Below are 23,470 nucleotides of genomic sequence, written 5' to 3'. Positions count from 1 at the left end.
GAGCTTTGAGAGTTACATATCGTGGATACTGGTCTGTTGTGAGGTATATCAATCTGAAATAATTTCTCCATTTTTTACTTTAAATTTCCTTGATCTTGCCTTTGTAGCAAAAGAGTTTTTAATGTTAATGAAGTTCAACTTATCCACATTGAGTTTATTTTATCTATGGTAAGGGTCACTTTTGTTTTGTTTTTGCATATGGCTATCCCAATTCTCCTGGGTCCGTTTGTTGAAAGGGGCAGGTACCTTTGAGCAGTGCAGGCTGCACAAGCCCAGGGCCGTTCTGCCAGCAGTCAGACTGCATGGGGGTTGAGCAGAATGTGGTAGCGTGCTGGTGCTCCATGGGGAGCAAAGAAAGGATGGGCGGATTACCAAGGGCCTTGGCCTGGTCTCAGTTCCTTTTGGAGATAGTTTGTGCCAGGGCTGGGTTTTCTGTGGCGATCTGGGCCGTACTACCATTCCCAGCATGCACTGCGCGGGCCTGCCCTATGCGGAGGGGCAAAGCTAGACAGACCTGGAAGTGTGGCTGCGCGGGAAGGGCTGGGACACGGTTTCTGGTACCGAGATCGATTTCTCAAGGTTTTGGCCTGCGCGAGGGACTAGCAAGCCCAACCGTGAGAAATACCACCTCCCCACTCAGACACAGCCCCGTCCGCCGGTCCGCCGTAGCCTCCCTCTCGGAACTGGACCTGACTCGTTTCTTCCTCGAGTTTCCCGCGGGGACTAACCCTTGAAGACGACCAACCGCAGCCGAGAGTTTTGCCCGCCGGGCCAACCAGAGGCGAGATGGAAGAGGCGGGGTTGGGAGCCGCCACAGGGTCCAGGAGAGAATCCATTTCTCCTGTAAAGGGCGAGTCGCCCCTACTGGGGCCCCGAGGGGAGCAAAGGAGCTGCGGGGGGGTGCGGAAGCGCAGGGACCCTTCCCCGCTCGGATGGGGACCGCGGCGGGGCCGGGCTTACCCTGCAACAGCCCCCTCCAGGTGTCCGGGCCCAGCCTCGGCCACCATGTCTCACCAGACTCCTCTGGGCTCCTCAGTGCCACACGCCAGCTGCCTAGACCTGTGGAGGGAAAAGAATGATCAGCTAGTTCGACAGGCCAAGGTAACACGGTTGCTGGGACCCTCGCTTTGCAATCCCAAAATATCGGAAAGAGGGTTTCCGGTGGATTTACCGCAGCTGATGGGGAGGGATTGAGTTTGACTTCCCCCATCAGGAGCCAGAAATGACTGGAGAATGACATCTCTTGCCACTGTTGCAAGTGGAGAAATAAGGATTGATCCTCAGTGATACCTTATCCCACGTTTGTTAGGTGGCTCAGGACTCGCGTCTGTCTCTAAGGCGACAGCAGTTGGCCCAAGATGCACTGGAAGGGTTCAGGGGACTCCTCCATAGTCTGCGGGGTAAGCAGGATCCTCCTCAGGATGGTCAGTTACCTTCCTCCACACACAGCCAGAGACCAGTTCCTCTTCTGCATTTCTGGGGTTGAGAAAATTACTCACGGGGCAGGGGATCCTATTTAAGCCACGGACAGGACTGGAGTGGAATTCTCTTTGGTGCCGGTGAATCTTTATGCTACGCCACGCCACGCCCTCCCGCTGCCACGAGCAGCCGTGCCCCCCCCCCCCCATTTTGAAGAAGTGGTTTCGGAGATGGTCCAATCTGGAGAACTTTCTGCCCTTTCCAAACTGTGTGCAGATGGTGATTCTTTATTGAGGCCATTTTGGTGGGGGTGAGGGATCTTTGAGTTTGGATCTTATTTGGGGAATCTTTCTGGGGGGAGTGGTCTGTGAGATCTGCTTGTGTTGCTCCAGGACTCCCTGCCGCTGTTCCTGTTCTCCCGTTAGAATTGACTGTTACCTGCAATTTCATTACCCTGAGGGCAAGCCTGGCACAGGGTTTCACTGAGGACCAGGCACAGGATATCCAACAGGGTCTGGAGAGAGGTGAGGGCCAGAGATTGCTTTCCATTTCCCTGCCAGACTGTCTGGGTTTAAGTCCTTGCAAAGCGGATAAGGGGAGCAATAAAATTTGTCACCTCTGTGGAGAGAGTTGCCATTCTCTTATCCTCCAGGTGCTTCTCAGATCAGGAGCACTTTTGTGACCTTTGGGCTCCTGCAGAAAGAGAAAACCAGAGATGAGGTCCCAACGTCAGCTCTGTGTGTGTTCTCTACAGTGCTGGAGACCCAGGAGCAGCTGGGGCCCAGACTGGAATGTGGGCTCAGGGGGCTGTGGGACTCCATTCTCGGTTATTCCTCCCTTCTGCTGGAGCTACTCCCTGCCCTTCACCTCCTGGCTGGCCTGCAGGCTGCCCTCTGGCTCAGCACTGACAGTCTTGGGGACTTGACCTTCCTGCTGCAGACCTTGAATGGCAACCAGGTAATGTGGGAAGTAACCTGGACCTAAGGGTCTCTTCCTATCTCTCATCTGTCCCAGCTGCAGTAGCATCATTTTGTGCTAAAAAGGCTGATGGGTTGGTGGTCAGAAGACCTGGGTTATCTCCAGGACTCTTGGTGACCTTGCTCTGGTTGGTCCCTCATTGGGGGGTTGTTTTTGTTTTTGTTTTTTTAAGATTTATTTATTTATTTGTGAGAAAGAGAGAGGGAATGCGTGCATGGGGGGGAGGGGCGTAGGGAGAGGGAGAGAATCTCAAGGAGTCTCACGCACAGAGCTGGATGTGGGGCTCGACCTCACGACCCTGAGATCATAATCTGAGCCAAAATCAAGAATCTGTCACTTAACCAGCCCAGCCACCCTAGCACCCCTTGAGTGTTTTTTAAAATAGCTTAATGATCTTGGATAGGGTTAGGGCTGTTATTGACCTTGCTGAAGTCATCTCCCAGCTTCAGTCTTCTCATCAGTAACCCGCACATGGTCCTTGCCCTGTGTCCTCTGGGATTATACTGAATGAGGAGGCGCACTAGAATGGGTCATCAGTGCCCCCAAGTTTTTCTTCCTCCCTTTATCCTCGCCCCACAGCTATCTATATCTTAGAATTGAGGGAACAGGAATCAGGAGGACCCTTAATTTCAAGGTCCAGCCAGGACAGACTGAGATAGGAGAAGAAGAGATGGTTATTGGCTTGGAGCCTCTGATCACCCTTCTTTCCTCAGAGTGAGGCCTCCGAGAATCTGCTGCTGCTTCTGAAAACTTGGAGCCCCCCAGCTGAGGAGTCAGATGCTCCACTGACCCTGCAGGATGCCCGGGGCTTAAGGGATGTCCTTCTTACAGCTTCTGCCTATCGCCAAGGTCAGCTAACAATCTTACTTTTCACCTCCTCCCCACTCCCTTTCTTAGGGGCTCTTTTGGCTCATACTTTCCCTGTCATGTTCCATTCAGCTCAGTGGAGCTTCTCTGTACTCTTGTTCCCTATCATCCCCCTGTCCTATGGGCTTCTTTAAGTTTAAATCCTGATTGACCTCAGGCCTCCAGGAGCTGATCACAGGAAGCCTGCCCAGGGCACTGAGCAGCCTGCAAGAAGCAGCCTCAGGTCTGTGCCCACGGCCTGTGTTGGCCCAGGTGTACACGGCTCTGGGGACCTGTCTCCGTAAAATGGTAAAGACAGTCCTAGGGTGGGTTGGGGAAACCATGGGTGTTATAGACAGCTTTCTGCTTTGTGAGGGTAGCTGAGGCTTGTGTCCTCTCAACGCTGTAGGGCAATCCACAAAGAGCTCTGCTGTACTTGGTGGCAGCCCTCAAAGGGGGATCAACCTGGGGTCCCCCACTCCTGGAGGCCTCCAGGCTGTATCGGCAACTTGGGAACACAGCAGCAGAGCTGGAGAGTCTGGAGCTGTTGGTTGAGGTAAGGAACTGAAGATACAGAGATTGCTGAAGTGCTTGTGTTAGGGAGACTAATCAAATTGTAAATAGAAAGAAATAGGGCTCCCAAAGATTATAGATGTAGTTTTTTTCTTTTTGTCCCTTTTAGGCCTTGAATGTCACTCACAGTTCTGAAGCCCCCCAGCTTCTCATTGAAGTAGAGTTACTACTCCCCAGACCTCACCCGGCCTCACCCCTTCACTGTGGCACACAGAGCCAGGCCAAGTACTTGTTAGCAAGCCGATGCTTAGAGGTGGGAAGGTGAGGTTCTACTGCCTTGCTTATCTACGCTCCTCTTCCCATTTCTGATGCCTTCCCTGGGGTGTGACTCTGCTTCTGTTCTTGCAAGTCAGCTGTATGGACGAGTCAGTGGTAGGACATAGGTTTCCACTCCTCGACCTCCTGCCTTTTTGCTGGACCCGAACTTAAGACTCTTCACCCAGACACTAAGCTCTTGTACTTTAAAACTCTGAAATCTCCTCCCAGATCCATTCTGTAAGGAGGGTAGATCCATACTGAGCTAGGATTGGAGCCCCAATACTCCACTCTCCCCACTCCCCAGGGCCCTTCAGCATCCCTTTGTTAGTGATGGAGAACCCTGCTAAGGGCCTAAAGTGAAGCTCATGGGCTATGACTTCTCAGGGCAGAGGATGCTGCAGAGCATTACTTGGACCTGCTGGCTCTGATGCTGGATGGCTCAGAGCCGAAGGTGGGTATGTCTTCAAGATTCTCTATAATGGGGTGGGAGGGTTGGAGTTTCCTCTGGAGTAGAGCAGGACTGCTGTTTTCTCTTTTTTATTCTGCTATTCTGTCTGTCCAAGCTGGAAGACCAGACCAGGAAGGTTCCCAGAGCAAAGGGTCCAGGGTAGCAAGCAATGGGTGGTCTCTGTGTGGTACCAGAGCGCGGTGAAGAGGTTGGAGATGGTGGCTAATGTCTCTTTAAGACACTGCATCCTCCTCCCACCCCAGTTCTTCCCACCCCCGCCCCCCCCAGGCCCTTGTATACCCGAGGTGTTCTTAGAGGCAGCAGCAGCGCTGATCCAGGCAGGCCGAGCCCAGGATGCCTTGACTGTTTGTGAGGAGCTGCTCAGCCGCACGTCATCTCTGCTTCCCAAGATGCCCCAGCTGTGGGAAGATGCCAGAAAAGGAACCAAGGAGTCACCACACTGCCCATCCTGGGTCTCTGCCACCTACCTGCTTCAGGGTCAAGCCTGGGTGCAGCTGGGGGCCCAAAAAGAAGCAATTAGTGAATTTAGCCGGTGAGCCCAGGAAGCCAACCAGGATCCTAGGGGAAGTGTGGAGGGGTACTTTGCTGATTGGGACCTGAGTTGATAAGCTCCATTCTTACCGACTCACCCCAGAGTTTCTGAGATTGACTCCTCCTCACCCCTGTTCTGTGTCCCACTTTAGGTGCCTTGAGCTGCTGTTCCGGGCCACACCTAAGGACAAAGAACAAGGTGATCTAGACTCTCAGTTTTCCTCTTCCCTCCTGGAAGTGGGTGTGGTGAATGTGTTGCCTTTCCATGTGTCCTAGCCCACCAGGAGACTTAAAAAAAAAAAGGGACTTCAGACATAAGAAGAGAAAGAGGAATACTTGGGTTTTCGGTGAGTGTGTAGCAGGGACACACTTTTTGACTTTGGGGTGGTCCCCAGGGCCTGCGTCCAGTGGTAAGAAGGGATGTGTATCAGATGTGGCACTACAACAGCTTCGGGCAGCTGCCCTGATTAGTCGTGGACTGCAGTGGGTGGCCAGTGGCCAAGATACCAAAGCCCTACAGGACTTCCTCCTCAGTGTGCAAATGTGCCCAGGTATGTATATTTGCATGATACCAGCTATGCCCAGATGCACAAGGACAGAGAGGCCCATGGGGGAGGTACTTGGTGATCAGTGGAAGAGTGATGTTCCAGATAGAAGGGGATGAATGGGGTTGTACCATATATACCTAGGGATATACCCAGGTTTGAAGACATTTGCAAGTGTGTGTGAAGGCTCTCTGGAGTTCCTCAGTCTTCCCAATGTCCTCAGACAAAAAGACTATAACTGTGCTGGGAGTATGTTGGGGAGAAGCAGAGTTAGCTGAGCCCTTTGTCTTAGGCAGGCAGTACCCAGGGATAGGAATGGTTGGAAATGATCTACCTCCTGGTTCCATGTGTGACTGTAGAAAAGATACTTTCCTGCTCTAGTCCTCAGTTTCTCCTTTTATAAAATGATGCTTAAGGCTGTGTCAGGTTCTAAGCCTTTCTACTCTGGGGTGGGGCTGCAGGTCATCAGGATGCTTCCTTTCACCTGCTTCAGACTCTGAGGAGGATGGATCGGAGGGATGAGGCCACTGCTCTCTGGTGGAGGCTAGAGGCCCAAACTAAGTTGCCACAGGAGAATGCTGCATGGTAAGGCTGAGGCCTGTGGGCTTGCGGCTGAGGGCAGTTGGCATCCTGGAGTCCTTGAGTCTGTTGGGGGTGGTGATGAATGAAAGGGAATGGCTGCCCAACCTTCTGCCTGTCCTTCACCCTTAGATGTCACTCTTTTTGCTCTCCAGGTCTCTCCCCCTGTACCTAGAAACCTATTTGGGCTGGATTTGTTTCCCTGACCGTGAAACCCTTCTTGAGGAGTTTCAGACATCTCTGCCGGAGCCTTGTGATCTGTAGCTGCCACATTTTAAGGAGCCTGAGCTAGGGCTTCAGTGGCCCATTTCTCTGTGGGGAGGGCTTTCTGCTTTACCATTCTTGGGGAATGTGGGTGAAACTAATCATTCCTATATAAGTCTGGCATTGGAGAAGTTGGTAGTAGTCCTGCAAAATTTGGCCTAGTTACTGCCATTCTGGTTCCAGAGGAAACCCTGTTGCCACCAAAAAGGCATTAACTTTTCTTATGACACCTTTTTCCTGTTTTCCCTTTAATCGTGTTGAGTAAAATCTCATATTTATCTCTTGTTTGCCTACTACGTATACTTGAGTGGGAAGGCTCACAGCTGTCTGATTCAGTTGAGGGCTGGTTATCTAAGATGCCCTCTCCCAACATCATCTACCTTATGAGATTGAGTTCTGGGTAGAAGAAAGGGCCACAGGAATCCTTGCAGTGGCTTTGGTTCTTTCTGTTGCCTAAAAGCCAGAGTCTCAAAGCCCAGGATCCTGTGCAAGGTCACAGAATGAGTGGGGGTGGGTCTGGAAGGTGGTCTGGGCGGGCCTCTCAGGACAAGGGCAGGTATTTGATTCTTTTTTTTTTTTTTTTTGAAATGATTTTTTATTATATTATGTTAGTCACCATACAGTACATCCCCGGTTTCCGATGTAAGGCTCGATGATTCATTAGTTGTGTCTAACACCCAGTGCACCATGCAATACGTGCCCTCCTTACTACCCATCACCGGTCTATCCCATTCCCCCACCCTCCTCCCCTCTGAAGTCCTCAGTTTGTTTCTCATAGTCCATAGTCTCTCATGTTTCATTCCCCCTTCTGATTACCCCCCCTTTCTTTATCCCTTTCTTCCCCTACCGATCATCCTAGTTCTTATGTTCCATAGATGAGAGAAATCATATGATAGTTGTCTTTCTCTGCTTGACTTATTTCACTTAGCATTATCTCCTCCAGTGCTGTCCATGTTGTAGCAAATGTTGAGAACTCGTTCTTTCTGATAGCTGAGTAATATTCCATTGTATATATGGACCACAACTTCTTAATCCAGTCATCTGTTGAAGGGCATCTCGGCTCCTTCCACGATTTAGCTATTGTGGACATTGCTGCTATGAACATTGGGGTGCATATGGCCCTTCTCTTCACTACGTCTGTATCTTTGGGGTAAATACCCAGTAGTGCAATGGCTGGATCATAGGGTAGCTCAATTTTTAACTTTTTAAGGGACCTCCACACTGTTTTCCAGAGTGGCTGTACCAACTTGCATTCCCACCAACAATGTAGGAGGGATCCCCTTTCTCCACATCCTCTCCAACAATTGTGGTATTTGATTCTTAAAGGGGAGGGACAAGCAGACCTCTGAGTCTCTGAGTGACTCCTTACCCCAATCCCAAATTCTAGAAATTTGGGATTTGACTGTCTCAGTCAACCATGTCTGTGTGGATAGGGGGTGAAGGGTGAAATAATTTAGTCATTATCATTATAATGATACCAGAGCAGCTTATTAAATTTAATCAGGGCTAGCTGGAATTTGGGGCCCAAGGACTTCAAGTCTCAGCATGCAATTTTCTTGCTGCTTTGGGTTTTGTTGAATCTACTGTGTTCTGTGGTTGCCTTTAGATCCCTTTTTGGACTCGAGTGCCCTCCCTCCTCTAGCCATTAATATAAATACCCAGTGGTAAGAGGAAGCATGTACCTCCAAGCCCTGAGGAACTGGAAAGCCTATGGGATTAGGGTTACCAGAGGGTGCCACAACAATAGGGTGGAGTGGATTAAGAGCTGGGGTGCTAGTCAAAGGGTTCAGAATAGCGATGGCTGGAGCCAGCGTTTTGAAAGGAGCCAGGCGAGGGGTTAGGGTGGATCCTTGGGTTTGGGAAGAAAATGGGTGTGTAGGTTATCACTGCAACAGGACTAGACTAATACAAGGGTTCAATCCATTGTGCCAGGTTCTTCAGCAGGATAAGATCAGGAGCCAATGAACTGGAGCCAAGTGGGAGAGTCCGCCTCCCAGGGATTAAAGGCTCTTCTATCGCCGGTCGATCTGGCCCCATCCTTTTCGTTGATTGGTCGCGAATCCCGATCCGTCGAGGAAGCGTAGCGCCGCGGCCAATTGACGTGGCGTTACTAGGCGTGTTGCATCCTTGAGGCGGGAGCCAGGCCGCAAGCAAATTTTCTGATTGGCTCTAGTCCGCGGGTTGCTGGGGAGAGGCGCGGAGAGGCGGGCGGGAGTCCCCAGGGCAGGCGCTGATTGGCTGAGGTGAGAGCACCTCTCCTTCCGATGATTCGGCTCTTCTCGGTTCAGTCTCAGCGCAGCGTCTGCAGCCGTCGTTTGAGTCGGCGCTGCCGCTGCCCCCTCCCGGATCAGGAGCCAGTGTATACCGCCCGCCCACCACCTCGGTGCCGCTAGGAGGAAGCGAGAAGGAGGCCGCCTGCGGGTTTGTCGCCGCTGCTCGCCCCCTGTCCGGGAAAGCAGAGCCCCGGCCCAGTCGGTCGCCTGCCACCCCTCGTAGCCGTTACCCGCGGGCCGCCACAGCCGCCGGCCGGGAGAGGCGCGCGCCATGGCCTCTGGAGCTGAGTGAGTGTGTGCGCGCGCCCGCCCGCCCGCTGCGGGTGCGCGCACCTGGGGACTCGCCGCGCTGGGTAGGCCCCGCCGGGCCTGGCCGTGGGCGCGTCTAAGAGGTGGAGACGGAAGGAGGGAGAGAGGGAAGGGGGAAGAAGGAGGGGGATGAGGGGCCGCGGTCCGGTCTGGGCCTGGCTGCGCAGCCGCGCGCCCCCTAGGCCGGGCTTGCGTTGGGCCTGGGTCGGGGCCTGGGCCAGATCGTGCTGTGTCATGCAGGCCCGGCCGGCCTGATTGGCTTCCAGGGAACCGCTGTCGGGTTCTTGTGAGGTCTGCGGGCCCACATTGCCGGCGTGTAGCCCCAGGGCTTTGGGCGCCCACCTGCGATGAGGTGTACTATCCGCCGAAGGCCTTTGGTCCCCGGAGGGAGCAGGCCCCGCGGGCCCGACGCCCTATCTGGGCCCGGTGGGCGTGGACTTTGGGCCACGTGAAGGCCTTGGGAGCCGGGAGACAGGCGGAGGCCGGAGCGGGGAAGACTTGGCGAGCTCCGGGAAGCTCACGACCGCTTTTTTGGAGCTGGATGGGCCTGACCCTTGGTTGACATCCTTACGACCTGAGTAGTAAGGGGCTGTTAGGGAAAGGGCGGGCCCAGCGTTTCGTTTCTGGCCTTCTTCGTACTTTAGGTTGGTTGTTCGCATGGGAAAGCTTTAGTCAGTTTTTCTTAATGTTACGAAATGGGGGTGGGGAGTGGGAGCCTTTCTCTCTGTTTTGGGCTTTTGCTAAAGTTCGAATCTCAGTTGGTAATTTGCGGGCCTTCCTCGATTTCAGCCTTTGTGGTGAGAAGGTTGTAGTTGCTCTAACTCTGAACACACACACACACACACACACACACACGCTCCTTTCTCCAAACTGCTATGTTGAGAAATCTTGGGCCCTCCATCCCTCAGGAAAGCATCAGATAAAAGCTGACCACCTCTGCCCATCTGCCCTTTATATTTAGAATCAAGAGCATTAGATACTGGGGAAAAAAAAAAAGCCGTCCTGTGGAAACTCTTCTATGCAAATCACTTTCCTGACTTGAGAATTTTTTGAGGTGTTCCCTTTTTTTTTTTTTAAGTCTCTAAACCGAAATAAAGTATTACTTGGGTGTCTGTTTAAAAGGACCATTACTTATTAATACTTACTCTCTTAAGTTATTCAGTCATTTGTTTTCAAGACTAAAAATAAAAATTCAAAATTCTTGGAACCTGGCATCACAGATGGTTTCTAACCTCTAGGTCATCTTGATGACTCTTACCTGAACTCCCTTCAAGTCCCCTGTGGCCCATTGGAGTTCTGGAAAGGGCCTGGCTCATGCAGAAGACAATGGGGAATGTCCCCAAAGAGCCTCCAGGACTGCTGTTGGCCCACGATCAGGCTGAAGCTCTCTTTTAGAGGTTACTTCCTTTGATCTTAGTAGATAGATCCGGAAGTGAAGGTGTTTACCTTAAGAGAAGGGCATACTACTCATCTCCATTGCCAGGGTCAGGAATGGTAGGCAGCTAGGAAGTTTTCGTAGAATGCAGCTTTGGGATTAAAATACAAACTATGATGACTAGAGGCATCTGGCATTTTATTTTTCTCTAGCCCCAGTCCCATAGATTAAACAGGAAGGTGGGCAGTCCTTGGAGGGTATTATGATGTGTGGGAGAGAGGGAGAGTTGATGGGTTTAAATGGCCTTCAGTTGCTATATTGACCATGCTTGTTCTCCAGGGTGTTGATAAGCTCTGTAAGAGTCTGCCTGCTATGCAGCATTGTGCCCAGAATGCTACACTTTTAGGTTGAGGAGACAAGTTTAGGCTGAGGAAACTCCACTCTGGGAAATTAGCTTTAAGGTGATGATTAAAGATGCAGCCTACGTGAGAGGATCAGCAGAAAGCTTACAATTTTGTTAGATGAATGGGATTTGTATTTCTGTTGAGTATATCAGGACCAAAAGATGGAGAAACCCCACAACTCCCTAGCTGGTATTCTGGAGTATAGGAATCTTTTTTTCTTGTAAGTTGTGAAGATATATCCAACAAGAATATTGTTTTGTCTTGTTTTGTTGACTGATGTATTTCCAGATCATAGGATGGTGCCTGGCCTGTAATGTATACTTGCCAATTTGTTAAGTGAAGGAATAATTAATGGAAAAGATTCCTTTTTATTTCTTCATTTCCTCCATTGTCCGGTCTCCCTGTTTTGGTTAATGTTAGGCTTTTCTGAGCCTTAGTAAGAGAAGGTAGCTTTTCAGAGGGAGAGCCCACTGAGTCTAGTTACTGAAGGTTGAAGATGAGCTAGGTAAGAAGTTGGTGTAAGGTGAATGATTTTCTAGGATACGATTGAAACTATTTAGGGGTTTTAAACGGAGCGTAGACTCAGGCAGCCTTGGTTTGGGTGAGCGATTTGGATTTGCTCCATGTCTCAGCATTTCTTGGTTTTGACTTTTTGAACCAACACTGTGGTGGAATTACATGTCTTCGCAGAGATTTGTAAAGCTGTTTTTGAGCTTGAGCATCTTTTTGATGGTTTCAGATCTGTTAGTGTAGTTGTTTTGTTTTCCCCATATATCATGGTCTTTATGCTTGGCATTTCTGTGGTGTATAGAATGCTCTGGCATTCAGCTAGTTTAGCCAGTAAGGATGGTAGTGCCAATGATTTTGCTTCATTGTCCCCAGGCTTGCTTGGTGGGACTTGGGGGGCCTCGCTGAGCCCTACAGCAAGTTGTCTTGCTCACTTCATTCTCCAAGAACGTTAAGCAAAGAAAGAGCTTATGCTTTGTTCTGCAGTGCTAATCATTGTGACCATTAATACCATGTGCCAGACATTGTGTTGAGCATTTTTCATTCATTATCTCAGTTAAGACAATAATCCTCCAAGATAGGTAGGTATTATTGTATTCGCCTCTTTACGGATGAGGACATCAACATCCAGAGAGGTTAAGTAACTTGTCCAAGATCACAATTAAGCAGTGGCAGGGTTGGGATTCAGACCCAGCAGGTCTGACTGCAGAGCCCCTTCTCCTAATTGCTGTCTCATAATAAGACTGTTGTTATTTCTCTAATTGTTACTCAGCCTCTACTTCTGTTTAGTCTTCTCAGGTGATAGTTTCCTGACTCTGGGGCAAGATCACTTGGGGCCTGTACAGCTAGGATGCCAGTGCTCAGAATACCAAGAGCTGCTGGAATGGGAACTGTATGTGTTGAATGTTACTCTATATGACCTTGACTGAATATCCTTTATCTCACCTCTCTGGTGTAGGGACAGCTTCATTTATCCACTATTTCTTTCCTAAGTGTGAGTTTTTTAAAGACTGGTGGGGCCCCTGGGACTGGAGTATGTACTGGGACTAACTTCATTTTCTCTTTCTAGTTCGAAAGGTGATGACTTATCAACAGCCATTCTTAAACAGAAGAACCGTCCTAATCGGTTAATTGTCGATGAAGCCATCAATGAGGACAACAGTGTGGTGTCTTTGTCTCAGGTAAATTGGGTCTAAGGTCCAATCTTTCCTTAATGCTGTTAGCCTGAGGGCTTTTCCCAGGTTTCTTTCCTCATTTTTTTTTTTTTTTTCAGTAACCACAGGTAGAGTGGGGTTTACTGGGTATTCTAGCCTCCAGGGCTGCTGCTTACCCCCTGGCCCAGTGACCTAAAGGCCTTAACCTTCTTTTCTCAGCCCAAGATGGATGAGCTACAGTTGTTCCGAGGTGACACAGTGTTGCTGAAAGGAAAGAAGAGGCGGGAAGCTGTGTGCATTGTGCTTTCTGATGACACATGTTCCGATGAGAAGATTCGAATGAATAGAGTTGTTCGGAACAACCTTCGCGTACACCTAGGGGATGTCATCAGGTGTGTGGGGGGTTCTTGGCCCCTCAGGGATGGGAGGCCAGAGACAGCCTGAATTATAGACAGGACCCCAGTGAAGTTCTTGGCAGCTACACATAGCAGAAGCCTCCTAGGAATGGGAAGACTTAATACAGTAGGACTGTCTTTAGGTTTTGATTCTGCCTCCCTGGGACTTCAGAATTTACTTCTGCATGACCCTTGGAACAAGTTGGATTTCTATAACTTTAGTGATGCCTTTATTTATTTATTTATTTATTTAGCCAGAGGTATAATTTATCGCGTGCTAGACACTGGTTTAGGATGCCATTTGAGGGTGTTTGTCTACGAAATGATCTCACTGTTACATTGAAATAATGGCTTGTTTTGGGGCCAGAATGAGGTGGAAGTGTGGGCATAGAAGGTGGACTCCAAATAGGTTTTTTTTAAGGATTTGAGTTAATGTAGGAGAGGCATAGTTTGAGTCAGACCCCTGAATAGCTTCACTCTGAGTGATTTTGGACTTAACTTTAGGCAAGAGGCTTCCCCATCTGGGAGTCATCACTAGCCACTGCTATTCAGCCACTTGTCACCTGGCCAGGAACATCTCAGACTTCTGATTATGTTTCGTGGATTCTAGGTTTCATGTAGGCTTCTTCCTGGAGGTGCTTAGTCACTTTGTCAGGGTGCTCTGATCACCTGGCTGAGATGATTTTTTTTCAGTTCTATTTCTTTGATTCTGACACTTGTCTGACTAAGGCCTCCCTTTGTAATACTGTGTTACTGATACAGAATGGGTCATCTTTGGATATCTCTCACTGAAGACCCTTCCTCCTGTTTCTTTATTTTGGGGCTTTACGTGAGTGGGTCTTCCTTTTGGCTCACTGATAAAGAGTGAGCAGCCTCAATAGCTTCTTCTAATGGGTCCTGCTACTACCCCACCTGAGTATGACTTGTCTTAGTTCTGCTTGGCTGCTCCTTTGTCCTCACTCCCACACTACCCTCCTGCCTCTCTTCACCTAAAGCCATCCCTACCTTTTCTCTTTCACTCGCCATCAGCTCTCTGTGCCAGGCCCTTTCGGACGCCCAGTGCTTGGGGCTGCAGTGTGGTTGGTAATGTGGAGTCTGCTTGTCATCCTCAGCATCCAGCCGTGCCCTGATGTGAAGTACGGCAAACGTATTCATGTGCTACCCATCGATGACACGGTGGAAGGCATCACTGGCAATCTCTTCGAGGTATACCTTAAGCCATACTTCCTGGAAGCTTATCGACCCATCCGGAAAGGTGAGAGATAATTCTAGGGACTGAGGTTAAGGTTGGTTGTTTGTAGAGCTACTTGGGAGTAAACCTTGGAATGTCTTTATCTCATTCTCATGTATGTGTGCTTACACATATATTCTGCACACGTGCTCACGTGTACTCTCTCTCCCTCTTCCTGCCTCCCATTCCCTCTGTTTCCCTACTCCCACTACCTGCTTCAGTAGAGTAAGCTATCTTCTCTTTTGTCCCAGAAGGAGAACTTGGGCACTTTTGACTGTGTCACAATCCAAAATGGGCAAAACCTTATGGGCTTCAGGCCAGAGGCCAAAACCTGATGTACCAGAAGCCCTCCTGAATGGCAGAGGGACTCTTCACAGCTTAGCTTTCTCCTCTTGCCTGATGCTTAATAAAGTGGAGGTGGGAAGGGAAAAAGAGCAATATCTAGTGAATTTGGCATTTTAGACTCCAGGTACTGATGAGGAATTCTCACTTGCTCTGGTATTTGACCTCTCTGACTGCACTTGTGCTAATTGCTCTCACAGGAGACATTTTCCTTGTCCGGGGTGGAATGCGTGCTGTAGAGTTCAAAGTAGTAGAGACAGATCCCAGCCCTTACTGCATTGTTGCTCCAGACACAGTGATCCACTGTGAAGGGGAGCCTATCAAACGAGAGGTGAGTTCTCTCCTTCATACCAGTACCCAATTTCAAGATTACAAAGTGGGGCAGTCATGTGATAACTCCTAAAATTGGGTGGGTGCTCTATGGGGCCCCTGGGTGGCTTAATTGATTACGCGTCTGACTCTTGATTCTGACTCAGGTCATGATCTCAGGGTTGTGAGGTCGAGCATCACTTCGGGCTCTGTGCTAGGCATGGAGCCTGCTTAAGATTTCCTCTCTCCTTCTCTCTCTGCCCCTCCCCACCTCTCTAAAAAATAAAAATAAAATAAAGCTGGGTGTTCTTTGGAACTAAGCTCCTTTCCAGAGGTGGAAAAATCTCTCAACTATTCATTTTCAGACCTATGTGTTTCTTAGAAGTATGTGATATCAGTGATTTTTAAAATCTAGATTGTTGGGATGCATTCAGCTCTGGTCATGATCTCAGGGTTCTGGGATCAAGTTCCGCATCGGGCTCCTCGCTCAGCAGGGAGCCTGCTTCTCCCTCTGCCTGCCACTCCCCCTGCTTGTGCGTGCATGCAGGCATGCGCTCTCTCTCTCTGATAAATAAAATCTTAAAAAAAAAAAAAAAATCTAGATTGAAGGCAAAAGATCTTAAGTGGTTGGAATAATTTTTGTAGAAATGACGATGATGGCCTCCAGACTTCTTCCCGTTTCCCAGAGTTTCCAACGTTAGGTCTTAGGGGAGCCCTTCCCAGTAATAATACTAAGGACAGCGTGAAAGGGAAAGGCTGTGATAGAAATCTTTGCTTTGGGATTTTTAGAGTTGTTCTTTGAGTCAGGATCCCCTTAGAGGAAATCATAGAACAGATTTCTCTACACCAGATTGTAGAAGGGTTCGGAGAAACTCAATTTTTGCTGATATTAATATTCCTGCCTTCATTTTTTCTTTGTCTCCCCATATTCAGGATGAGGAAGAATCCTTGAATGAAGTAGGCTATGATGACATTGGTGGCTGCAGGAAACAGCTGGCTCAGATAAAGGAGATGGTAGAGCTACCCCTCAGACATCCTGCCCTCTTTAAGGCAATTGGTGTTAAGGTGAGCATCCTGGGCCCTGTGGGACATAATCTCGGCTGGTGATTAATGAAGACTCAGGTTCATTCTTTACTGCATATCTTTTTTTTTTTTTAATAGTCCTTTAAAAATGTAAAAACCATTCTTATCTCATGGACCCTATAAAAACAAATCTCATCGTAGTTCGCCAACTTGTCTATAATAGTACAGCCTGATAGAAGTAGAAGTTTCAGGAAATTTGCAATGTGAAGGGTCCTGAATCCAAAACATTTGAGAACTGCAGATCTACAATGTAACTTCCTAACTGTTTACATATCATGGGGCACACTGAAGATGAAATTACCCCTTTCACTAGTATGTACCATGCAAATAATTTTATCTTCTTTGTGGGCATTTCCCATGTGCAGCCTGTGGACGAGGCCACAGAAAAGACAGCTTCAAAGAGGAAAAGTTGTGGTTGGTGGTAAGGAAAAGCATTCCGATAGGATAATAAATCCTAGAGGGTTGTGATTACTGGAATGAGTGAGCCTCTGGCAATACTCTTTCTTAGATGGCTAAGCTAGTCCTGGCCTTTCTGTCCAAAGTCAAGCCCTTGGCCTAGTGGCCTCTTGCTTTTTTGTAGTCCCAGGATCTTCAGACTTAGCCACATTAGAGTTTCTTAGGGTGGTTTCTGTGCTCTTAGTCTTCTATGCAGTGTATAATCATAAATGTCAGTTTTCTGATCGTTATTTTCTCTGCTAATAAGAGGAGTGAGTATGGTCTGAAGTAAACTGTTTTCCTAGCAGTTAACGCTGAGAGCTTATTCTTAACTGATGTCAGGGTCAAGCTCTGATTCTCACCCTCTCTAGATAGAGCCACAGTCAGACCATCTTAGAGTGGGTGGGGTTGGGAGAAGGTAGGACTCTGAACCTAATCATATCCTCTGTATTGGTCCTCAGCCTCCTCGGGGAATCCTGCTCTATGGACCTCCTGGGACTGGGAAGACCCTAATTGCCCGAGCTGTGGCAAATGAGACTGGAGCTTTCTTCTTCTTGATCAATGGTAGGAGACTTGGTTCACCTCATGTTTGGCTGGACCTTACTCTGAGCTGAGCACGATCCAGTGTCATGAGCTGGAGAACTCATGGACATGTTTATTTGCACACATGCCCTTGTGTATATTTCATCATCTTTCTTCTGCTGGGGTACATTACGAACAGATAAGCAACACGGGGAAGGTATTGTACTCTGGTGCCCCCTGATCTGTCCCCCCTTGAGAAAGATTGTAGAAAGGCTGAAGACATTTAGGGGGAGCAAGTTAGAATGAGAGCTCAAATTTTGTCTGCTAATTTATTTGAGAGGGTTTAGGGGAAGACTGGTTGAGAGCAGCTGGCTCCTTGAAAATGATAGAGGTACAATTGGTGCGTTGCTTCTCCTGCTCTGACCAGAGGTCCCAGAGCATGTGCTGTCATCTTGCCATTTAGAGCTTGACTGTGAGATAGGTGTTGTGAGTTCCTTGGCTTCTCTCCAGCCTAGTTTGGTGGCTGTCCTGGGATAGTGTCTGATAGAGTCTGTGAGAAAGTAGGCAGAGGTTACCACATTTTCATACAGCACCTGTCTCTGGGCTGGGCAGATAAGAGTTCTGGTTTCTTTTGTGATTGAGGAAGGATATTGTATTGTCATTGTTTCTGTTCTGTATCCTTGCAGGTCCTGAGATCATGAGCAAGTTGGCTGGTGAGTCTGAGAGTAATCTTCGTAAAGCCTTTGAGGAGGCTGAGAAGAATGCTCCTGCTATCATCTTCATTGATGAGCTTGATGCCATCGCTCCCAAAAGAGAGAAAGTAGGAACTTACCCGAGGGGATAGTGGGGGTTGAAAGGTCCTCACTTCACTTCTGACCAGACATCCTGTCCTGACAGACCCACGGGGAGGTGGAACGGCGTATTGTATCACAGTTGTTGACCCTCATGGATGGCCTAAAGCAGAGAGCACATGTGATTGTCATGGCAGCAACAAACAGACCCAATAGCATTGACCCAGCCCTTCGGCGATTTGGTAAGGACCCCAAATTTCTTTCAGCCCTGTTCTTGCTCATAGGGAGACTATAGCTTAACTGAGCTTCTTTGATCCCATGCCTGTCCTTCATTTAAGTCACCTAATTTGAGGTTTTCTTGAAGCTCCTTGCAGTGATAGGGCCCAGGGGTCCTTTCCCTTATCCTATGTCCTGTCTAGGGTGACCAGCCATCCTGGTTTGCCTGAGACTGAGGGGTTTCCCGGGGCATGGAACTTTCAGTGCTAACACCAGGACAGTCCTGGACAGACAGAGGCGGTTGGTCACCTGAGACCTGTCCCTTCTTCCCTCTGGACCAGAAATGAGCCCTTTCTGTGTTCACACACTGTCCTGCAGGTCGCTTTGACAGGGAGGTAGATATTGGAATCCCTGATGCTACAGGACGCTTGGAAATTCTTCAGATCCATACCAAGAACATGAAGCTGGCAGACGATGTGGACCTGGAACAGGTGGAGTGATGTTGAAGGCTGGCCCTGAGTTAGGATATCTGTTTCCAGGCAGTTAAAGTGAACTGGCTAGGGACACAAGCTTAAGATGTAGAGACTGATTTTGATTCTTGGGCAGGGGAAAGGAAGTGATCTGAGTTTGAATCCAGGGAACTGGAGTTGGCATGTTTCTCTGTTGACACCACATTAGAGTAAACCAGAACTTTGGGGTCAGCTTTATTTCCAGGCCCCATGTCTAGGCTTAACTACTTAAAACCCAGCCAATGAAAGAACTGCTAGTATCTGTACTGGGAAATGGGAGGACCCAGAGATAGGAGTCATGGGAAGAGGCCAGGATTCTGTAGTTTCTGAGCCTCCTAAGGCAGCTAGGTCTTAGAGACAGAGTAGAAAGTAGATCTTTTCTCTGCAGGTCGCCAATGAGACTCATGGGCACGTGGGCGCCGACTTAGCAGCCCTGTGCTCGGAGGCTGCTCTTCAAGCTATCCGCAAGAAGATGGACCTCATTGACTTAGAGGATGAGACTATCGATGCTGAAGTCATGAACTCTCTCGCAGTTACTATGGATGACTTCCGGGTAAGGACCGCACCCTCATCTCAGGTACACACACATGCATTTTGACCTTTCCCTTGGCAAATCTCATCCCCAGTTTTTCTTTTTAGTGGGCCCTGAGCCAAAGCAATCCATCAGCACTGCGGGAAACTGTGGTGGAGGTACCACAGGTGACCTGGGAGGACATCGGGGGCCTGGAGGATGTCAAACGTGAGCTTCAGGAGCTCGTCCAGGTAGGGTAACTTGGTCCAGAGTAAGTCACTGCTTCAGTATGTTGTAGGTGGCTTGGGGTGTTGACAGTTGAGTACAAGAATTGTGAGAGCATAATTCATGAACCTGCTGTTCTCAGTTTGGAGGCATGAAGGACCCTGCCCCTAGAGAACCTGATTTTACACCATGGGATGTTTGGGAGGGATGCTGCTGTTTGGTTAGGTTTGTTTCAAACTATGGAGGTATGTCGAATCCTCTTTTCTTTTCTTCCTAGTACCCTGTGGAGCACCCAGACAAATTCCTCAAGTTTGGCATGACACCCTCCAAAGGAGTACTCTTCTATGGACCTCCTGGCTGTGGGAAAACCTTGCTGGCCAAAGCCATCGCTAATGAGTGCCAGGCCAACTTCATCTCTATCAAGGGTCCTGAGCTGCTCACCATGTGGTTTGGAGAGTCTGAAGCCAATGTCAGGGAAATCTTTGACAAGGTGAGCTACAAGCAGCTGAGCTACCTATTCACTTGTTTGGCAGCAAGGTAGCTGTTTTCTTGGGAGAATTGAAACCATCTTGTTCTGGCAGCTCAGCTGGAGCAGTGAAGGTCACTTTAATTTCCTTTCCTTCTCAGGTCTGAGAGACCCAGTTGTGTTAATGCTTGAGTCCATGTGTCCCTCCCATAGGCCCGCCAAGCTGCCCCCTGTGTACTGTTCTTTGATGAGCTGGATTCAATTGCCAAGGCCCGTGGTGGTAACATTGGAGATGGTGGCGGGGCTGCAGACAGAGTCATCAACCAGATCCTGACAGAAATGGATGGCATGTCTACAAAAAAGAATGTGTTTATTATCGGCGCTACCAATCGGCCTGACATCATTGATCCTGCTATCCTGCGACCTGGCCGCCTTGATCAGCTCATCTATATCCCACTTCCTGATGAGAAGTCCCGTGTTGCCATCCTCAAGGCCAACCTGCGCAAGTCCCCAGTTGCCAAGGCAGGTGCAAGGGCATTGGTGATATGGACTTCTATGAGTGCTCAGCTTAATGTGGCATTTGGTTCCCGGAAAAGATTCCACTGGGGATATCTGGGGTTAGGGTGGTAAAGGAAAGATGGACGATTTGAAGGTGTTAATATAATCCAGAATCAGGAGTAGAACAGTGGCGAAAGATGGCACAAACTGAAATTAGGAGTGTGTGGGTGGCTCAGAGATCAGTGTATTACAGGGAAGGAAAGGCTAAATGCTAAGGTAGCTCTATTGCTTCTTTTAGGATGTGGATTTGGAGTTCCTGGCTAAGATGACTAACGGCTTCTCTGGAGCTGACCTGACAGAGATTTGCCAACGCGCTTGCAAGCTGGCCATCCGTGAATCCATCGAGAGTGAAATTAGGCGGGAACGGGAGAGGCAGACCAACCCATCTGCCATGGTGAGTCTGCATCTTTTCCCCCATATGTGTCAGTTGTGGGGAGCCAGGGGCAATCTCTACCATGCTGTAGTATAAGGGTTTCGAAAGATACCTCATAGATGCCCTGTTAGTTGGGCATCAAAAAGAATACTGAGTATTAATCTCTTCAGTCTGGAATTTTAAAGGCTGAGAAGAGATGGGTAGTCTATATGCTCAGCCTGAAGGAGGCTCTGTTAGGGAAATCAAAGTATAATTGTAACATAAACAAATAGGGTTTAGAACCTAGGATCTATGGGCCTGTCCTTTGGTGGGACATGGACCTCCTGAAATTAAATGCAGAATTTGGGGACGCCTGGGTGGCTCAGTCATTAAGCGTCTGCCTTCGGCTCAGATCATGATCCTGGGATCGAGCCCCGCAGCGGGCTCCCTGCTCAGTGGGAAGCCTGCTTGTGTTCCCTCTCTCGCGGTCTTTCTCTCTCTGTCAAATAAATAAATAAAATCTTCAAAAAAAAATAAATAAATGCAGAATTTGGGCTGTGTATGTAAGCTTCATAAAGACAGAAGTCTGTATCATCTTGCATGTTTCCTAGTGTATCTTGGCACCATGTTAGAGACTTCATGAATGAATAAATAAATGAATGAAAGGCTTTATTTTTTGTAGGAGTTCTGAGATATTCCTTCTCTCCCCTGTGAAAGCTTTGTAACTATTGATATACTTAATCCTATGGAGCAGTTTCTTAAGTCACAGCAATCGGAGTGGCTTCTTAGTGGAAGAAAGAGAGTTTGAGTTGGGTTATGAAGGGAGACTATAAAGGCTAAGGAAATAAGCAGCCCAAATAACTGGCTCAAGAAATAGGATTGTGGGAATTGGGGGAAAACCTGAGTAGATTTAAGAGGGCATATGTTACTGGAAGTGAGGCCACTAGGTAAGGTGTAATCTGAATGTGGTAGGCACTGAAAGTTATTTACCTAATCTTTTTAAAATTTAGGTGGTTTGGGTTTTTGGTTTGTATTTTTTTTTTAGAAACTATTTTTAAAATTTAGCTTTTTTGAGATATAATTCACATGTAAAATTCACCCTTTTGATGTATACTGTCTCCATGCAACTTGACAAATGTATTTAAGTTCTGTAGCTATTAACCACAGTTTAGATAAATTTGTGTCATCCCAGAAAGTTCTCTAATGCCGCTTTAGTCAGCTTCTTTCCACTCTAAGCCCTTGGCAACCACTAATGTGATTTTGTCTGTACAGTTTGGCTTTTTCTAGAATGCACTGACTGGTTTTTAAATAGGGCAGTGACTCAGTTTTAGGAAGATTGGCCTTGTAACTTATTCAGGTTGGCTTAGAGAGAGGAGACAGTAAAAGGGGGGGGGGCAGGAGGGCCAGGGAAGGAATCCAGGCTGGACTTTAGCCCTGGTGGTCTGTGTTTACTAATCCTATAGGAGGTAGAAGAAGATGATCCAGTGCCTGAGATCCGCCGAGATCACTTTGAGGAAGCCATGCGCTTTGCCCGCCGTTCTGTCAGTGACAATGACATCCGGAAGTATGAGATGTTTGCTCAGACCCTTCAGCAGAGTCGGGGCTTTGGCAGCTTCAGGTAATCACGTTACAGTGGGCAGTACTTAAGTTGTTTTGGGTAACTGTACAACCAAGGTTGTGGGGAGTCCTAAGGAGTCTCACGGGTTAGTTGGAAAATTCTACACAGGCCCTATCCTAACTCTCTTTTTTGTCTCTGCTTTTGTGCATACAGATTCCCTTCAGGAAATCAGGGTGGAGCTGGCCCCAGTCAGGGCAGTGGAGGCGGCACAGGTGGCAGTGTGTACACGGAAGACAATGATGATGACTTGTATGGCTAAGTGGTGGTGGCCAGCATACAGCGAGCTGGCCTGGCTGGACCTTGTTCCCTGAGGGTGGGGGCGCTCGCCCAGGAGGGACCAGGGGTGTGCCCATGGCCTGCTCCATTCCTCAGTCTGAACAGTTCAGCTACAGTCAGACTCTGGACAGGGGGTTTCTGTTGCAAAAAAATACAAAACAAAAGAGATAAAATAAAAGCGATTTTCATTTGGGAGGCAGAGAGTGAATTACCAACAGGGAATTGGGCCTTGGGCCTACGCCATTTCTGTTGCATTTGGGGGCAGTGCAGGAGACGTGTGTGGGCGTGAACCAAGGCACCACCACCACTCCCCACAGTAAAGCATCTGCACTTCACTCAGTGCTACCCAAGCCCTCCCTTCTTCCCTCTACCCAACCTGGGCAGGAGGATGAAGGGCCACAGTTGCTGGGTGTTTATATAGAAAGTAGGTTGATTTTATTTTACATGCTTTTGAGTTAATGTTGGAAAACTAATCACAAGCAGTTTCTAAACCAAAAATGACATGTTGTAAAAGGACAATAAACGTTGGGTCAAAATGGAGCCTGAGTCCTGGCCCCTGTGCCTGCTTCTTTTCCTGGGAAGGGCCTTGTTCTACCCCTTACTGTCAAGGCACTCTTCAAATGTGAAAAATTAAAGTAAGATTGCACCCTCTTCCCCTTCTGATTGACAGCGGTATGAACTGCCACTTTGCCCCATGTCTGTATTATCACTGAATAGGACTGCTGGGGAGGGGGTGCAGCCTGCCTGATGGAGCTCTAGTTGTGTTTGATGTGGATGGTAAGGTTAAGGCTGCAGAGCTCTCTTTTCCTGACCAAGGACTGAATTGGGGTGCCCTCCAAAAATCTTAAGGGTTGTAAAAAGAGAATCTCTGTCTGAGGTCGATGTTCTTTACATGCATCTAAAAGTCCTAAACATTCATGCTCTGGTTAAGGATCACTTATAATTATGTCCCCCTTTATGTAATTTGTATTATAAAAAAATAGTTTTTTTCTAATATAAAATTCTAGTATTGGATGTGTTTTTTTCTAAACTTAACATCCTCCCCTGCTCACCTATTTTCAGATGATTGCTTGCATAGTTTTGTCCATGTTCAGGTATAGAATATCCTTTTTGTTCAGCAGGTACCAACATAATCGCTTAGTGCTTT

The 23,470-nt window shown here is 48.4% G+C and overlaps 2 protein-coding genes across 3 annotated transcripts; both read left to right on the top strand.

Annotated features, from left to right (window-relative positions):
• Positions 1-225: 225 nt before the first annotated feature.
• On the top strand, positions 226-6,740 carry FANCG (FA complementation group G). Of its 2 annotated transcripts, none has more exons than XM_040631555.1 (14): positions 226-1,101; positions 1,310-1,400; positions 1,812-1,943; positions 2,072-2,376; positions 3,111-3,246; positions 3,422-3,552; positions 3,653-3,799; positions 3,926-4,077; positions 4,459-4,525; positions 4,786-5,075; positions 5,227-5,273; positions 5,470-5,625; positions 6,081-6,204; positions 6,354-6,740. In XM_040631555.1, exons 1-14 carry the CDS (start codon positions 787-789, stop codon positions 6,460-6,462), a joined length of 2,202 nt encoding a protein of 733 aa, XP_040487489.1. In that variant the 5' UTR covers positions 226-786; the 3' UTR covers positions 6,463-6,740. The 2 variants fall into 2 exon arrangements, with proteins under 2 accessions (XP_040487489.1, XP_008693382.2); XM_008695160.2 differs by having other exon boundaries at positions 228-1,101; positions 2,174-2,376.
• Positions 6,741-8,756: 2,016 nt separating this feature from the next.
• Positions 8,757-22,863, top strand: LOC103667114 (valosin containing protein). Its single transcript, XM_040631554.1, has 17 exons — positions 8,757-9,023; positions 12,400-12,511; positions 12,704-12,876; positions 13,992-14,134; positions 14,653-14,783; positions 15,695-15,826; positions 16,741-16,843; positions 17,488-17,621; positions 17,699-17,834; positions 18,187-18,299; positions 18,706-18,870; positions 18,957-19,079; positions 19,331-19,543; positions 19,733-20,041; positions 20,316-20,471; positions 21,893-22,047; positions 22,201-22,863. The coding sequence occupies exons 1-17, from the start codon at positions 9,007-9,009 to the stop codon at positions 22,304-22,306; spliced, it is 2,421 nt and encodes an 806-aa protein (XP_040487488.1). The 5' UTR covers positions 8,757-9,006; the 3' UTR covers positions 22,307-22,863.
• The last annotated feature ends 607 nt before the right edge of the window (positions 22,864-23,470 follow it).

Source organism: Ursus maritimus, unplaced genomic scaffold, assembly GCF_017311325.1.
Source record: "Ursus maritimus isolate PB19 unplaced genomic scaffold, ASM1731132v1 scaffold_17, whole genome shotgun sequence".
Taxonomy (NCBI): domain Eukaryota; kingdom Metazoa; phylum Chordata; class Mammalia; order Carnivora; family Ursidae; genus Ursus; species Ursus maritimus.
This window is presented reverse-complemented; position numbering and strand designations above follow the sequence as displayed.

Bases quoted from the DNA above. Each gene is read 5' to 3' on its own strand.
- FANCG (XM_040631555.1), top strand. From the start codon at position 787: ATGGAAGAGGCGGGGTTGGGAGCCGCCACAGGGTCCAGGAGAGAATCC. The intron at 3,247-3,421 runs GTCAGCTAACAA...GATTGACCTCAG, and splicing joins AGCTTCTGCCTATCGCCAAG to GCCTCCAGGAGCTGATCACA. The intron at 4,078-4,458 runs GTGAGGTTCTAC...ATGACTTCTCAG, and splicing joins CGATGCTTAGAGGTGGGAAG to GGCAGAGGATGCTGCAGAGC.
- LOC103667114 (XM_040631554.1), top strand. The intron at 17,622-17,698 runs GTAGGAACTTAC...CTGTCCTGACAG, and splicing joins TCGCTCCCAAAAGAGAGAAA to ACCCACGGGGAGGTGGAACG. The intron at 18,871-18,956 runs GTAAGGACCGCA...TTTTCTTTTTAG, and splicing joins TTACTATGGATGACTTCCGG to TGGGCCCTGAGCCAAAGCAA.